The 15,133-nt window shown below is 34.6% G+C and overlaps 3 protein-coding genes across 6 annotated transcripts; 1 reads left to right on the top strand and 2 right to left on the bottom strand.

Moving 5' to 3' along the window:
- Nucleotides 1–7: 7 nt before the first annotated feature.
- On the bottom strand, nucleotides 8–9,687 carry Synj (synaptojanin). 2 transcript variants are annotated; one of them, XM_011059430.2, is made up of 8 exons: nucleotides 9,562–9,687; nucleotides 8,308–8,695; nucleotides 7,026–7,380; nucleotides 6,719–6,883; nucleotides 5,311–6,365; nucleotides 4,597–5,171; nucleotides 4,277–4,451; nucleotides 8–4,117 (listed from the first exon to the last, which is right to left on the bottom strand). In XM_011059430.2, the coding sequence occupies exons 2-8, from the start codon at nucleotides 8,432–8,434 to the stop codon at nucleotides 3,096–3,098; spliced, it is 3,474 nt and encodes a 1,157-aa protein (XP_011057732.1). In that variant the 5' UTR covers nucleotides 8,435–8,695; nucleotides 9,562–9,687; the 3' UTR covers nucleotides 8–3,095. The 2 variants fall into 2 exon arrangements, with proteins under 2 accessions (XP_011057732.1, XP_087258674.1); XM_087402548.1 differs by lacking the exon at nucleotides 9,562–9,687 and having other exon boundaries at nucleotides 8,147–8,443.
- On the top strand, nucleotides 9,651–12,951 carry CPT2 (Carnitine palmitoyltransferase 2). The gene is made up of 7 exons (XM_011059425.2): nucleotides 9,651–9,835; nucleotides 9,992–10,032; nucleotides 10,390–10,951; nucleotides 11,058–11,591; nucleotides 11,695–12,184; nucleotides 12,255–12,447; nucleotides 12,560–12,951. Exons 1-7 carry the CDS (start codon nucleotides 9,797–9,799, stop codon nucleotides 12,684–12,686), a joined length of 1,986 nt encoding a protein of 661 aa, XP_011057727.1. The 5' UTR covers nucleotides 9,651–9,796; the 3' UTR covers nucleotides 12,687–12,951.
- Nucleotides 10,329–15,036, bottom strand: LOC105148005 (Vacuolar H[+] ATPase PPA1 subunit 1). 3 transcript variants are annotated; one of them, XR_015544031.1, is made up of 8 exons: nucleotides 14,775–15,036; nucleotides 14,416–14,464; nucleotides 14,237–14,320; nucleotides 13,625–14,024; nucleotides 13,325–13,521; nucleotides 12,722–12,847; nucleotides 12,248–12,478; nucleotides 10,329–10,942 (listed from the first exon to the last, which is right to left on the bottom strand). XR_015544031.1 is itself a non-coding variant. In XM_011059429.2 (5 exons), exons 1-5 carry the CDS (start codon nucleotides 14,833–14,835, stop codon nucleotides 13,486–13,488), a joined length of 630 nt encoding a protein of 209 aa, XP_011057731.1. In that variant the 5' UTR covers nucleotides 14,836–15,036; the 3' UTR covers nucleotides 13,037–13,485. The 3 variants fall into 3 exon arrangements, 1 of the variants encoding a protein (XP_011057731.1); XR_015544032.1 differs by lacking the exons at nucleotides 10,329–10,942; nucleotides 12,248–12,478 and having other exon boundaries at nucleotides 12,719–12,847; nucleotides 13,340–13,521; XM_011059429.2 differs by lacking the exons at nucleotides 10,329–10,942; nucleotides 12,248–12,478; nucleotides 12,722–12,847 and having other exon boundaries at nucleotides 13,037–13,521.
- Between the last annotated feature and the right edge of the window lie 97 nt (nucleotides 15,037–15,133).

The following is a 15,133-nucleotide window of genomic DNA, read 5'->3' as shown; positions in this document are numbered from 1 at the left end:
TCGACGCTTTCTCCGTTCCCGACTGATCTCTTTATTAGACCATTCAATACATATATACATATCCAATGTTTTACATCTTGTATAGGTGAGGATCGATCTAACTGATAAAACGCATCAACTATGCACGCAAGCGTGAAGAAATGTGTGTTGCCAAGGTGCAGGACAAAACCCGTATCGTACATGTAATATAAGTGTACATCGGAAACAATTTTCTCTTATATTGGCTATACATTTTATTATACTAATTTACATATATGTATACATCCACTTTCCCGCGATTAGAGCCACCTTTACTTAACTGAACTGAAAAGTGAACTGTGATAAAAATTAAGATATTAAATAGGAATATGTACAATTTATAATGGATATTTTCCAGCAAAGGTAATACACTGTGCTGAGTCGTATACAATATTTTTTTAAATGGATGGAATTCTAATCTTAGTTTTTGACAATATCATCACAATTTACAGATTTTTATTTTTGTTGTTAGTAACGTTTACGTGTTAATATAATAATAAAACCTACAATACATCAGCTAGTATAAATGTGATATTTTATAGGGAATAATTTTTTTTTAATAAAAAAGAAAGAAAAAAAGAAATTTAAAAAATTTTAAAAATATTTATATTAAAAACAAATAGACTTATTATATGTTAAAGCGATATTGGAGTGATGGGAATTACTGATACTTATAAGAAATTTTTTCGAATTGATTGTAAAGAGAATTAAAAATCCTTTTACGAAATTGAAGTAGATTACTATAAAATAAAGAGAAATGTGAGGCAGACAATTTTTATACTAAAAATGAAAAAAGGTAGAAGTTACATTTTTTTCAGCTCTTGACTGACTAAAATTTTACAGCTTACATGGACAAAATAAAATTGCTTCACATTTCGTGATCGAACAGCACTCAATTTATAGAACTAAAATTAAAAGCTTAGAAAAAAAGATTTTTCTCTGTACTGCAATTTGATAAAACTCGTAATGATGCTATCTTCTGCGTGAAAATAGGGTATAATATGCTTACTCGCAAAAATATAGGCTGTTATTTATATATTTTTTTGATAGACATATTATTATCAATTATTTTATTACACTATTTTTATGCAGAAAACGATATCACGATAGAAATAGACAAATTTTTTAATCATTAAAAGGTAACGGAAAACCATTTTAAGATTCGTTTATCCTATGTATATTTTCACTTTAAATGATTTTTCGTTATCTAAAAGCAAATAGCAATAAAATAGTAATATACTCAGCTGCAAAAAATATTAATGTAACAACAGTGACTTACAAGATATAAGTCACTGTGGAATATATTTTTTTTGCAAATGAGTATATTATTTTGTGAATGAATGTATCATTACTCTGTTCTCACGACGAAGACAAGCCATATAAAGGATTGTTAAATCTTCAACATGGAAAAATTATGAAAAACGATTTCAAGAGGAAATACAGGATGAACTTGGGATCCCACCAATGAGTCGACCGCTTTTATGCGGAGCCATATTTCATTCTGACATATGTGATGATACAGGATAATATTACGCTCAATACGAAATATTTTAACTGTAATACAATGTCGCACTGCTCGACAATGTAAACATTTAAGTACAAAGCGTGCAAAATGTTTTAGTTATCAATATTTCAAGAATTATATATTTTTTGCAGGTGAATATATAATAATAATAAGGTCTGTTTGTGTTGCTTGTACTTTTTGCATTCGGCATCTTCGCTTTCTCTCTCTTCATGTCCGAATGTATATTTATCTCCTTTCAAGTGCAAAAATTTTGGGGGATTTCAAGCAACGCAAATAAACTTAATGTTATTAATTGTAATAATGTGATAGTACGACAGTGTTTAATCTGTTGGAAAACACCCATAAATTAACATTTTGGCTGCCATATCATACGTATTTTCTTGAAAATTATGACGCTTACGTAATGACTATTCTTCATTTAATTTGTATTTGTTATTCACTCTGTAAATATTATAATAGGAAACATGATACTGTGTTCTCTGGAGAATCAAAAATTGCGAGGCGTTAAGAAAGAAATATAGGTGATCGTTGGACCCGTTGGGACGGACGTTCTAAAAATTTTGATGGAATGCAAAATATAGGAACTTTGAAATTAGATATATAAAAAAGAGATATATAAACGAACATAATTACAGGATGAGCTTAAATTAATTAAATTAGCCGCTTTCAGCATCGCGTGCAAGAAAGAGGAAATTCAGGGCAATTATAAGAAATATCTTACTTTACATCTGTGAGAATACTGTTGTTTGAGTCTATCATTTTCCTTCTATTACACCATACTACACACGATTAATTGTAAAATTAAATTCGCTCCTCGGAGTCTTAGTTACATATTTTTTTGGTAGTTTTTACGCTACTAAGATATCGTAGAAGACTCCTAAACCTTAAAAGTAATTCTAACATTGAGAATTAACATTTTAAGTTATTAATATATAATACAAGCAGTGACAACTATAACATTATTATCGTAAGTATTTCGCTGTTTAAACTCTGATGATTATATTAACGTGTTTGTGATATATCCAATTTTACAACGATTTCAACGGGCTTTGAATATACATTTTTAAATCTGTGTCAACAATTATAAATCGATTGGATCTTCGAAACAATAATCGTTCGCGCCACTTTAAACATTCGATGCAAAAACAATGGTTTCTCGTGTTATCGCGAGAACAGATTAACACGATTATATTACCATCAACATATGGAAATACAAAATACAGTGTTCGATAAGCTCAAGAATAATCTACGAGTACAAATTTACTATAATTAATTATATTCGCGATCAGAGATCGAAATGACTTGCAATTACTCCGACTCGCGATGACCACCGATCGCTTTTAGAGTAATCACAGAACAGATTTGGGATTCTTAAATATGCTACGCGGATCTGTAACTCAGTTTGGAAGTGAAGACTCGCCGACTATTGTCGTCTCGTCGTTTAATCTCATAAATAATCACACGTACTAGATTAATGCTAAGCGTACCGGAAGTCTGGCCTAATAGGATTTATGTCCCATTTATGCGTCCTATCTACTCTTTCGTCTGTCTTTTAGTGAGGATTTCTGGCCGGAATAGGCGGCCCACCGGTGGTTCTTGCTGGAACAGGTGGTGGAGCGTTCGATGGGGGTAGACTCGGTGGTGGGTGCTGCGGAGGCGGCGGAGCTTGTCTATGCGGCAATGGAGGAGGTACTGAGCTGGGCGGTGGTCTACTCAATGATTCCTGAGGACCGTCCATACGTGGTAAAGGCGGCGGTGGTCGATTTGGTACAGGGTAACTAGGCGATCCATCAAGTATTTCCTCGTATATAGCTGAATCCGGCGAAAGTCTCTCGTCTTGTCGATCATCCTCCATCGTATCCGCAACCGGTGACGTCATTGGGCGCGCGAATTGGTTGGGAATCACGCTGAAGACACCCGCTCGTGGTATTTGCTTTCGCTCGTGAGCGGGACTTTTCGGTGGCTGGGAGGGTCGACCCGGTGGTGCTGGTCTCGGTGGTGGAATTATGCCATTTGGGCTACCTCTGCTGGGAGATGGCCGCTCGGCAATCTCCAATTGTTCCAATCGTTGCATGGGACTTCTTAATGGCGAGTCCGCCGTGAACTGAGCGACTGTAGTGTTACTGCAGATTTCGATTTCTTTTTCGATCTGCTGTATCCAATCAGGTGATTTTAGCGACAATTTTAATGTTTGACCGCACACCTGCGTCATGCCCTTCTTCGCCGCAGCCAGGGCGCACTGGCCATCCCTGAATGTCACCCAGATAGTCTCGCCGACGTAACGTACTAGAATTGCCTCGCCGATGTGAGATAGGTCTTGTATCAGCGCGAACATAAGATTATTATCGAACACACTATCCATATCCTCGATATCTTCCACCGCTTTGACTATTATCGTACCATCGGGAGGACCCAGATCTTGTATCACTTCTTTGAACACGCACTCACGCTTCTCGGGATCGACACAGTGCACGTCTATATCAATCGTGGCAATTACTGGTCGATGATCACTTTGCTTCAATTCCGCTTTGCCGTAATAAACCAACTTTCCTGAATTCCAATCTGTAGGCGAGTCTGAAATGTACATTTAAATTGATACAGAAATACAATCATTTATATTCATATTTATATTCATATTTACATGTGTACTTTATATAGAATTATATAGGATTATAATTTATATGTATACTTTATATAGGATTAAAAATAATCATATGATAGAAAAAAACCAACCAATATCAGGTATTTGCTTCCTGCGTTTCCAAAGAACTCTGTCTGTCCATGCGGGTTGACGACACTTCTCGCTGGTGTCATAATCGTCCGAGAACAAATCATATTTGTACGTAGGAGCGAAAGTAATGGGTCCTTCCTGGAAGTTCTTAAAGACATTGCCCTGTTCTTGTTGAACCTTGAAATTAAAGATTCGTAAAAGATATATTGTTAGCAACTAAACTTTAAATATTATTTAACGATAAAATTTATTCATTTTTTCTATATGACTCATTAACAAATAAAAGAAATGTGAATTTCTAATCAATAATATGATATAATACCCTCAATTGATCGTATTGCAGTATCTGATCCAATTCACTTTGCTTGATCAATTCCTTCATTTCATCCTTATCCATGTCGACTCTATAGTTGAAGTCACCACACCAAAACACATAGTCATGAGTGTTCAGCGTTCTACCCATAGGAAATGTTATCTTCCTTGTGATCTCGGCATAGTCAGCGTTACGTTCATTCACCTGAGACTGGCCAGCGGCGAAATGCGCGCACACGAAACAAAAGGACGTGGAGTATAGGACGCATCTAATTGCTGCAGCGCCTTTGTTTCCGGTAGCGCCTCCCAATCCCGTTTTCACGCAATCCACTGCTACGTCGCGCAGATACGGTGCGTGTACAGGTCGTATGAATAAATAGAGGCAGACGCCTACCAGCTGCTGATATGTCACGAGAACGTATTCTGTGTCTTTGCATAGCACCTTCTGCAGTTCCTCAGCCCAAGCCTTGGCATTATCCGAACTGGCGGCCATAATATTACTGGCATTTAAGTCGACGATTTCCTCGAATCCTATTGCGAATATATCTACAGGAACATTGTCTTCCTGTTGTAAGGATACTAAGACTGAAAAGAGATACCAAGATTATGAATTATAAAAAAAGAAATATTTTTCACGATATATGTATATACAGGCTCATTACAAAATATTTTCGTCTATTTTGTACACTTTACGATTCAGTGTTTTTAGAAGGAAGATACTTACATGAAGATCTGTTTGGTCCATCGAATAACCAATCGGCCAGGGATACATCCTTATAAACTACACTTCTAAAATGCTTGCCTCCGTTAACGTTGTAAGTACCGATGCTTACTCTGAGATTCATTGTATCCACATACTCGTTATACCGTTTGCACATTTCTCGCAAAAGGTTCGGTGCGGCATGTAACATGTTAGATGGTAACAATAAACGTGCTCTGTCAGCTAATTCTGTATTTAATGTTGAACCTAATAATAGGATATCGATCGCTTCCTGCTTGTTGGAATCCAGTAAATTATTTTGTATCGTCCTAGCTGCCGATCTCGCACCGTCCATTAGCTTAGAACTGCCCTGGATGGCACCAGTACCTGCGTATATCTTGCTGACCTCGTTACCATTGTTGATCCACATCTGACGAAACACTTCCTCAAATCTCGAAACCATCTGCTGCTTCTCCATCAGTTTCAACAAACCCATCTGTTTAGCAAGCATCTCGAGCGCAAAGAATGTTTGCACGCAGTTTGTTCTGTCCAAACAGTCCAAACAATTTGTTCTGATGGTGCCAGTCTGTTCAAGAATTACAGTATTACCGACAGCATAAAACAGCGAAAACGACTCCAGATACTTTTCGACCTTTGCCTTTAGCTTCGACAGATTTTTCATATTTCCACCGCGACACTCCTGATGATAATCAAACAGGATGTGCGGCACGTCTTTGTGCTCCGACATATTGTGATGGGTTTGAAACAATTGACTCAACATTGCTTCCCCTTCTTTGCTGCCGATCAAACTGGAGCCAAGAAGATTAACGATGACTTGCTGACCGTAACGCTTTTTGATCATATCTAAATGCCTGTCAAAGGCAGGCGCGGAAGTCTCGAAACCGCGTGATATTTTCACTTTGTGGGAACCGACTTGTACACCAGGTTGCTCCCAGAACAGTGGTACCGAACCCCTTGTCTGAACATAAGATGTCACTTCGTTGTCTATATAGATCACCTGTTCTGTTTCCACGAAATTCGCTACGTGTCCGTCATCATTAGTTCCTCTAACATTAAATCTAGACAAAAGATCATGTTTTTATATAGAAGTTTAATAATATTTTTAACAGAAATCTTCAACAGAAGTTTTAACAGAAGTCTAATAATGATATATCGTAGTTTAATCAGACCATGTACTCCAATAAATTTATATTGCAACGCATATACGCGATATGGATTAGTCATATATATGAATTGCGAGATATACTTCTTATCAAGCACTGTGATAATTTTTGATATTGCGAGGAAAAATGTCTATTGATGTTTGTTAATTTTTTTTCTGAACTTCTTGCACTGTTTATCTTTTCTTTTTTTTTCATTAAATAGAAAAAAAAGCTATTCTTTTCCATCAAAGAGAGAAAAATGATCTTACCTAGTACCAGCACGTTCGCAACTTAATCTAGACATGAGCACCGCTCGAGCTTGTCTGTGTCCAACATAGACGGTTCTAATCTCTACACTGCCACACATTGCTTTCAATAACCATTGACTCGTATCTACGCCGTATCTCAATAGATGAATATGCAACATTCGATTCCTGATTGACGAGATTATATATTATTATTTTTTGGTCCGATGGATCTCTTTCACGAGTAGTGATACATAATTTTTGTTTGAATCTTGAACTTTCTATTATAAAAAGTTCACATTATAAAGGTCTTACAAAACTATATACTAACCAGAAGAACCTATTATCCGTAGTCGTAGATTTGCATCTTCTCTGAGCGCTCAACGTAATATCGAGCGACTTCTGTCCAGCAGACCAAGAGAAATAAAATGTTCCAGAATTCAGGACCTTCCTGACTTCAGACACGCGATCCTCCATTCCTTGACTGTAGAACAGAGGTACAAAACTCGACTGCGTTATTCGGAAAACTTCTGATTCACCGATCTTTCCAACGGAAAAACATCCGGTAACCAGAACGAGGTATAACAGAGTGTTCTCGCCTGCATTCAGCTGTAGAACACCCAGACATCCGTACGCGTCCAATAATTTAGTATATTTCGGTTTTAGAAACTCGTGCTCCTCGGCAGCTGTAAATGACGCATATTCGTGAGAATCTTCAGTTGGTAAATTGTACTCTCAAAAATATTTCATCGTATTGGTGAATATTAACATCAGATTTCAAATTCACCATCTCAAGGAAAACATTAAATCAAGAGAAAATCAAAATTACTTTATTTTGACATCATAAAAGTACAATATAATGACTTTTGCTTACAAAATTTGACTATTTATTAATATTAAGAATCAAAATAAAATCATTTTGATTTTTGCTAACTTTTGTGTATTTCTTAGGATAATGTATTGATATTAACACCATGGGTTTTATATCCATACTTTGTATTAATTTTTACATGATGAAAATTACATAGACACCACATAGTATTAAATCTACAATATTTTTTAGTGTAACAAATATATAAATACATGCTATTGTCGTATACAACTGTTATACTATGTTCTAAAAGACATGAAAATTAGAACAGGCTTTTCAATATATCCTATATAGACCTTCAAGGAACATCTTAAAGATATTCAAAGAACATCTTACTATTCTAAGGATATTCTCTAAGGAGTAAGAATTAAGGATGTCCCTTGGATAAAATGTATTCTATGAACTTATACACAAATATAAAGAAAATGTACAGCAATGAGTTATGATTTATGATTTAAAATCACAATCATGATACAAGATTAAAAAGATACAGAGCGGAACGGCGGAGCTCCGGTTCATATTTTAGTGACAGCGTGCAGCTGTTACACCGTTAATGCGGTTGCCCTTAAACGATATCTTACTTGCACGACTATCTTCTCGCAAGTGAAACGTATGTCTGCTTGATTTCAAATGTAGGAAGTGGAGGATGCGGGATAAGATGAACAGGTTGGTCATGCATGGCTTCGCCGGTGTTGCGTCCGCGAGTAGATAATCTCTTCGCTTGGCTTGGCTAGTTACTTACAAAGGACTGCGATTGCCTGCGATTCGAAGAGCAGCGTCTCCTTGCGGCCCCGCTGTTCGAGTATGACCGAGTGCGGTTTGGGAGAATCTAGCTTTTCGTAGACGCGGAGACTCTTGCCCATCGCCATTGTTGCGCGGTCGTGTTTCTCTGATTGCGATAGTGATACGGCGACGATGATGATGTTCTATGCCGCGACAGATTACGTCTGTCACAACACGTCGCACCGCAACAATTGGACACCGAAACGACGTTCTCACCGTGACTGGCGCGGCGATTGAAAACCACCGCTGTCAACCAGTTAACTGTCGCCGTCATCGACGATGCGCCAAAGAAGATCCGCTTTATATGGCAGAGCGTAGCGGAAAATTCGACGCCCTCTCAAGAGATTCTATAGGATCACATCGTGATTAATCCCTGATGAAAATTTTTCTTATAATTTTTATACGAATTGGAACATTTTTCATAAATACTCAGAAGTATTTGGAAAGTTTATATCTTCCCTCAGAATTTTTCATACAAGTGAATTTTGAAATATTCTGAAATTTGTGATAATTAAAAAAAAATATTTTTTAATTTTTTAAATTTTATTTCATCAGAAATTATATTTACAAAAAATCTTGGAAATCTTAAGATATTTCATAATTAACATATATGAAAAAATCTGAGAAAAGATGTAGATTTTCTGACAAATGTTCCAATTTGTATAAAAAATGTGAGAAAGTTATAAAATTATATAGAAATTCTGAAAAATTATATGAAAAATTCTGAGAAAAATTTTCACCAGGGATATCCAAAAGAAATTAACAATGTTGTTTTGGAGCTGAATCTATCAAAATAATAAGGAGCATGTGGATGTTTTTTGCGCAGTTAAATAATTAAATTTTATTTGATTAAATATAAATAAATCTATCAATAATATATTTGATAGATCTAATTCTGAATCTATTAATTTAACTGCTAATTATTAAACAGAATGTGAAGAGATTTATGCGATATGTAATATTTCTGATGGAAATTTTTCTCATAATTTTTACGAATTAAAACACTTTTTAAAAATATCAACTGATGAGAAAATCTACCGATATAAATTATTATAGGTCAGTATTTCATAACTCGTATTTATTTTTATTCTTTGTTTTTTAGAAATACTGAATATGTTCTGAAAGTCATCAGAAAGAAATGTATTTTCTGTCAACACAAATGTATAGTAAAGAGCAAAAAATGCTCCGAATTGTGGAGTACAATTGTACTTACACCGAGTTCTTCTTTCTATAAGTCTCGTGTTCAGCGACTGCTCGATAAAACGAGATAGAGAGTTTCGGTGCAAGTGTAGTTCAACTTCACATATACTCTGGCTAGACATTTTTTTTATTACAGTACAGTAATAGATAAGTAGAGAACAGTTTGTGTACGTTCTTGATTTAATGAATTTTCCTTTTTTTCTGTTGCGTTTTCGAAAGTAATTAAGTTAGGAGTTTCGGATTACAACATGTTTATAATGACAAAAAGAGGATTTCGAAAATTTATGGTAAACATGCTTGACATACAATCGTACACACACACACACACATATATATATATATATATATACATATATATATATATTTTTTTTTTTTTTTCACTATTTAATTTCTAAGACAAGACGTTTTCCGTTTATTTCCTCTTTTTGTTATGTACATTACAGATAAATCGTGGAAGACTGGCATTAATACAGCGATTAGCTAGGTAGTAATGTTTTGTTTTCATATATTTTAGTAGTAGAGAGTGACATTATATATGATATTATATTTTCTTATTTTTAGGCTCTGAAATTTACATTGTTATCATTACTGTAAAATTATCTGCTTTATAATTAAAATGCGTTCCTTGATATTCAAAATACTTGCGAATATCATTTGTCTTTGTTTAATATTCAATAAACAACGAAATGATTCCAAGAGTATTGCAAGCGCCAAGTATAATGCAGTTCGCGTGTCATAATTTGAAAATAACAATTCGAATAAAATAAAGACAGTTTAAAGTTTAAGTGTACAGATATTTAATTAAAGAAACGAATATCAATTACATATCTTTGTTTCACAGGAGTACTGCCGTTTTATACGACACTACTGAATATCAATTTATGCAGATGAGCAAAATTCCAACATTACATTTTCAAGCATCCTTACCTCGTTTACCGATACCAAAACTTGAAGACTCATGCAGGAGATATCTGAATGCGCAGAAACCTCTGTTGAATGAGAAAGAATTTCAGAATACGTCGTCCTACGTTTCAAAATTCCTTACCAGTGAGGGACAGAGTTTACAAAAGTTGTTACTCCAACAGAATGCAGAGAATACACATACCAGTTACATTAGCGAACCATGGTTCGACATGTATTTACAAGATCGCAAACCTTTGCCGATCAATTATAATCCTTTCTTAGTTTACGTACCAGAATCTGATCCGAAATATAATGCGCAATTAGTAAAAGCGACAAACATTGTCATATCATCATTGAGATTCTTAAAGTCATTCAAAAATAACATTCTAGAGCCAGAGGTGTTTCATATGAAACCTGAGAAGTCAGACACTCCATTATTCCGCAACGTTATAAGATTGATCCCATCTCGCTTTAGCTGGTATGGCGCTTATCTGTTTAAGGTATGAATAGATTAGAAATAACGGAATGATTATGCCAAATACTCTTAAGATAAATTGATAGAAAAATAGAAATTCGTAAAAAAATTAACAAAATTTTTTATCGTAGGCTTTTCCACTAGATATGTCCCAATACAAGAATCTGTTCAATACAACTAGAATACCGGAGTTAGGAAAAGATAGAATCTTTCATGATCCCTCAGCCAAGCATTTGGTTGTACTGAGGAAGGGTCATTTTTACGCATTTGATGTTTTGGATGCAAACGACTCCATTCGTGGTCCTAAAGAGATAGCTGCGTGCCTAAAAATCATTTTGGAAGATGATAGACCAGCAAATAAATATCCCGTAGGCGTTCTTACAACGTCAGAAAGGGATCAATGGGCACGGGCACGCTCACATTTAGTCGAAATAGGGAATCGAGAAATTCTTCAGAAAATCGATTCGGCTGTATTCATAATGGTCTTAGATGACGAAATTATTGGTACCGACTATAACAAGCTTATTAAAACATATTTACACACAGACGGTACAAACAGATGGTTTGACAAGTCGTTTTCCTTTATTGTTTCTAAGGATGGTTACAGTGGAATCAACTTTGAGCATTCATGGGGCGATGGTGTCGCGATACTTAGATACTTCCAAGTGAGCAATACTTTGTTTTAACTTCAAGCATATTAAGCATTGTTAATTTAATTACCTTAAATATTTGAGAACTAGAAATGTAAAGATCTTTATCATCTTGTAGGATGTGAAAGCCGATATATCGAAAAAACCTAGATTTCACCCTAATGAAGTAGATGATCTTTCTAAAGAAAACATAAACGTAGAGAGACTACAATTCTCTCTAGATGCGAAAAGCAAAGGTATTATCGATCAGCAAAAAGCAGATTATCAAGCATGGGTGAATCGACTGTGCATTGATTTTATGCTTAATGAAGAGATTGGTAAGGATCAATATAAGAAGTTTGGAGTAAGTCCAGATGCCATGATGCAGTTGGCATTCCAGTTGGCATTGTATATCCTAGAAGGTAAATCGGTACCAACTTATGAATCTTGCAGCACAGCTGCATATAAACACGGCAGAACAGAAACCATCAGACCTTGTACACTAGAGACTAAAGCGATCTGTGTCGCTATGACTCGGAAACAAATCGAGTTTTCTAAATCAGAGCTAAAAAAGATGATACTTGAATGTAGTAAAACTCACAACATGCTTACGAAAGAAGCTGTAATGGGTAATTAGTTTGATCATTATTAACAGATTTATGAAAAGAATGTATATAGATTTGATAACATACTTTACAGGCCAGGGATTTGATAGGCATCTATTCGCTTTGAGAAGAATTTCAGAGAAATTGGATTCCATTAAGCCAGCCATTTTTCAAGATTCCGCTTACGATGCTTTAAATCATAATATATTGTCTACATCTACTTTATCAAGCCCAGAAATAATGGTTGGTGGATTTGGAGCAGTGGTATCTGACGGCTATGGAATTGGGTAAGATATTCGTGTTACGTTGCTATTAACACTGAAAATGATATAATTGTTAATACTTTGTTGTGTATCTTTGGATGATTTTTTTAAACAGAAATAATACGTATTTATTTAGATATACGATCCAAGATAAACATTTAGGTTCAACCGTGACGAGTTATGAAGGCAGTCATAACGCCAGTCATTATGTGCAAGTGCTAAAACATGCAATCGAGAGCATCCATGATGTGTTACGTACATAAGACAAGCATTATTGTATAATTTGCTATATACATACATTATAGTTACATCTTTATTTGGATGTATCTTCATTGAGTTATTATATAATATTGTATATTATTGTATAAGAGAATGTTTATAATGATGTTGTATCTCAGAAGTAGGCACAAGTCGTCTTTAGAATCTTAAAGAGAAAGCAATAATAATGACAAATATTAACAATTGATATTATAGCTCGAAAACTATTATACAATTCTTAAATAAATATTTTTAATACTTTTGAAGGGATTGATAACTCATGTTAATTTTTATAATCAACTATTTTCCCACTAATTAGCTAACGAGTAGATACATACAATTAGAATATAGAGGATAAATTATTATAGTATTTTGTATTACATACTTTACTTACATTGACAAGAAAATATGTACATTAACTTATGCAAAAATGAGCGCTATAACGCACTCAAAATGTTTAACAAAATTTACGTTGCTTTCTAACATCGATAAAAATTATAGCCTATTATAACATTTTATCTTAGCTTTTATGTTTCAAAAGAAGTAGAATGATGCGTCCAACAATATAACAGACAATATTCACAATTATAGACACAGAAAGGATGTTAAATTATGTCACTTAGAATCGTATGAATATAATTACAGACATGCAATATACCAAATTCGCATTGGTATCTGGAAAATTCTTCTGATCTCACAATGATTTTATAGATATGCAGTCATTTCTCTAGACTCTCTTTTACTGATGACTAAATGTGGAATGGAACATTGTGATCCCGATAATACTCCGTATTCTCTTGTAATTTATGACAGCTTATCGCCCATTTTCACTTTGGATGTCTGAAACAAAAATATGAAAATATGTTTATTGAGGCTATATTTAGTTACATAGTAGAATATTTCCAATTGTATTCGTAACATGTCTATATGAACATCAACTTACCATATAAATACCAACAATTAAACCAAAGAGTCCAATAGCAGAACCAAAAATCTCGACTATAAGAATTTTTACGAAAAGGGCAGAGTTAGCCGCATCAGCAAGAGCTGCACCAGAACCAACAATTCCGACCGCTATGCCGCAGAAAAGATTGACGAGGCCAACAGCTAAACCAGCACCAAACATTAGGTATCCAGACAACCAGTTCTGACTTCTGATTTCTTCATTTTTGTAAGCTTCTGCATAAGTAAATTTGTCAAGCATTCCAGATAGAACAATGGCAGTAATCAAGCCATAGATAGCCACAGCCTCGCAGAATATTACAGAAATCAAATTCTTTGTTTTGATTCTAGGTGCTTTCACACCACCACCGACGATAGACACTCCCGTCGTATGGATACCTCTGAAAAGACAAACAAATGATTTGTAATACAAATTTGAGTGATTCCATTCAAAATTCTAATATCTGTCTCTATCAACATAGATTAAATTTAATCTTGATTCAACTTATTCTTCATCTTTTCCTAGTTTTAGACTTGAAAAAAGATGAAAAATAAATTTAACTAGATTAAAAGATAATCTACATTGTTAGAAACAAGTATAAATTTAACTTACAGTGCAGCACCTACTACAGACAAAGCTACTGATAGACCTATACCCAACGTGCACCACATATATGGAGAGGTATTCGTCAAAAACCTAAACGAAAATCAAACACTTTGTTTAGGATCTTTTTGCGCCAATAATTCAATGAGATGAAAAATCACTGATATAAGACTAACATGTGAACTTACCATCCAATGCTAACCTGCTCTCCTTTGCCAGTAAATACATAATACAAAACTGTAACATACATATTATATACATATTATATACATATTATATACTATTATAAATACACAATACAAATACAATATATAAATATATAAATGCAAAATATATTATATTAAAGAAATGTATATATATATATATATATATATATATATATATATATATATATGAACTCTTTTATGCAACTCGAAAAGTATTCAGTAACATAAATGCATTTCACGAGATTGTTAGATTAGTAATCATATATGAATATTTCGCAAAATATCGAACGCATAAGAAGCTCTAATGTGTTATATTACTATAATATAAATGTGAAGCATACCCAAAATAAGAATCGTCGCCGAGGCGGTGATCGCGAATGTGTTACCCAGAATATACCTCATCGTTACAACAATAAACTTTGCTTTCGAGCAAAGTAATATGTAATATTCCGCGGTCTTCAAGCACAGCCGACACTCCGGGGGAGAAGCCAAGGTAGCCCGGTAGTCCTTTCGTTTTTTTGTCCAACAAATTTTAGATTCTCACATTGAGAGACTCACGAAAAGATCACGCACACCCGTCGCTGTCATGTGACGACTGCTCGTACTCTAGTAACCGCTAGAGATTTTTTTCTGTGGCAGGAGTGGGAAACCATAGTGAAAATTCAATAATCTTACCTGTATTGCACTTTTTTGGCACTCT

Source organism: Acromyrmex echinatior, chromosome 2 (genome assembly GCF_024713525.1).
Source record: "Acromyrmex echinatior isolate Ae372 chromosome 2, ASM2471352v2, whole genome shotgun sequence".
Classification (NCBI taxonomy): Eukaryota; Metazoa; Arthropoda; class Insecta; order Hymenoptera; family Formicidae; genus Acromyrmex; species Acromyrmex echinatior.
This window is presented reverse-complemented; position numbering and strand designations above follow the sequence as displayed.

Excerpts from the sequence above, each read along its gene's own strand:
- Synj (XM_011059430.2), bottom strand. The coding sequence starts at position 8,434 with ATGGCGATGGGCAAGAGTCTCCGCGTCTACGAAAAGCTAGATTCTCCC. Across the intron at positions 6,366-6,718 it reads TGCGAACGTGCTGGTACTAG|ATTTAATGTTAGAGGAACTA; the intron begins GTAAGATCATTT and ends TCTTTTGTCTAG. Across the intron at positions 4,452-4,596 it reads TGCAATACGATCAATTGAGG|GTTCAACAAGAACAGGGCAA; the intron begins GTATTATATCAT and ends TTTAATTTCAAG.
- CPT2 (XM_011059425.2), top strand. The coding sequence starts at position 9,797 with ATGTTTATAATGACAAAAAGAGGATTTCGAAAATTTATG. Across the intron at positions 9,836-9,991 it reads GAGGATTTCGAAAATTTATG|ATAAATCGTGGAAGACTGGC; the intron begins GTAAACATGCTT and ends TGTACATTACAG. Across the intron at positions 12,448-12,559 it reads TCTGACGGCTATGGAATTGG|ATATACGATCCAAGATAAAC; the intron begins GTAAGATATTCG and ends GTATTTATTTAG.
- LOC105148005 (XM_011059429.2), bottom strand. The coding sequence starts at position 14,835 with ATGAGGTATATTCTGGGTAACACATTCGCGATCACCGCCTCGGCGACG. Across the intron at positions 14,321-14,415 it reads GAGCAGGTTAGCATTGGATG|GTTTTTGACGAATACCTCTC; the intron begins GTAAGTTCACAT and ends ATTTTCGTTTAG. Across the intron at positions 14,025-14,236 it reads TCTGTAGTAGGTGCTGCACT|AGGTATCCATACGACGGGAG; the intron begins GTAAGTTAAATT and ends TTGTCTTTTCAG.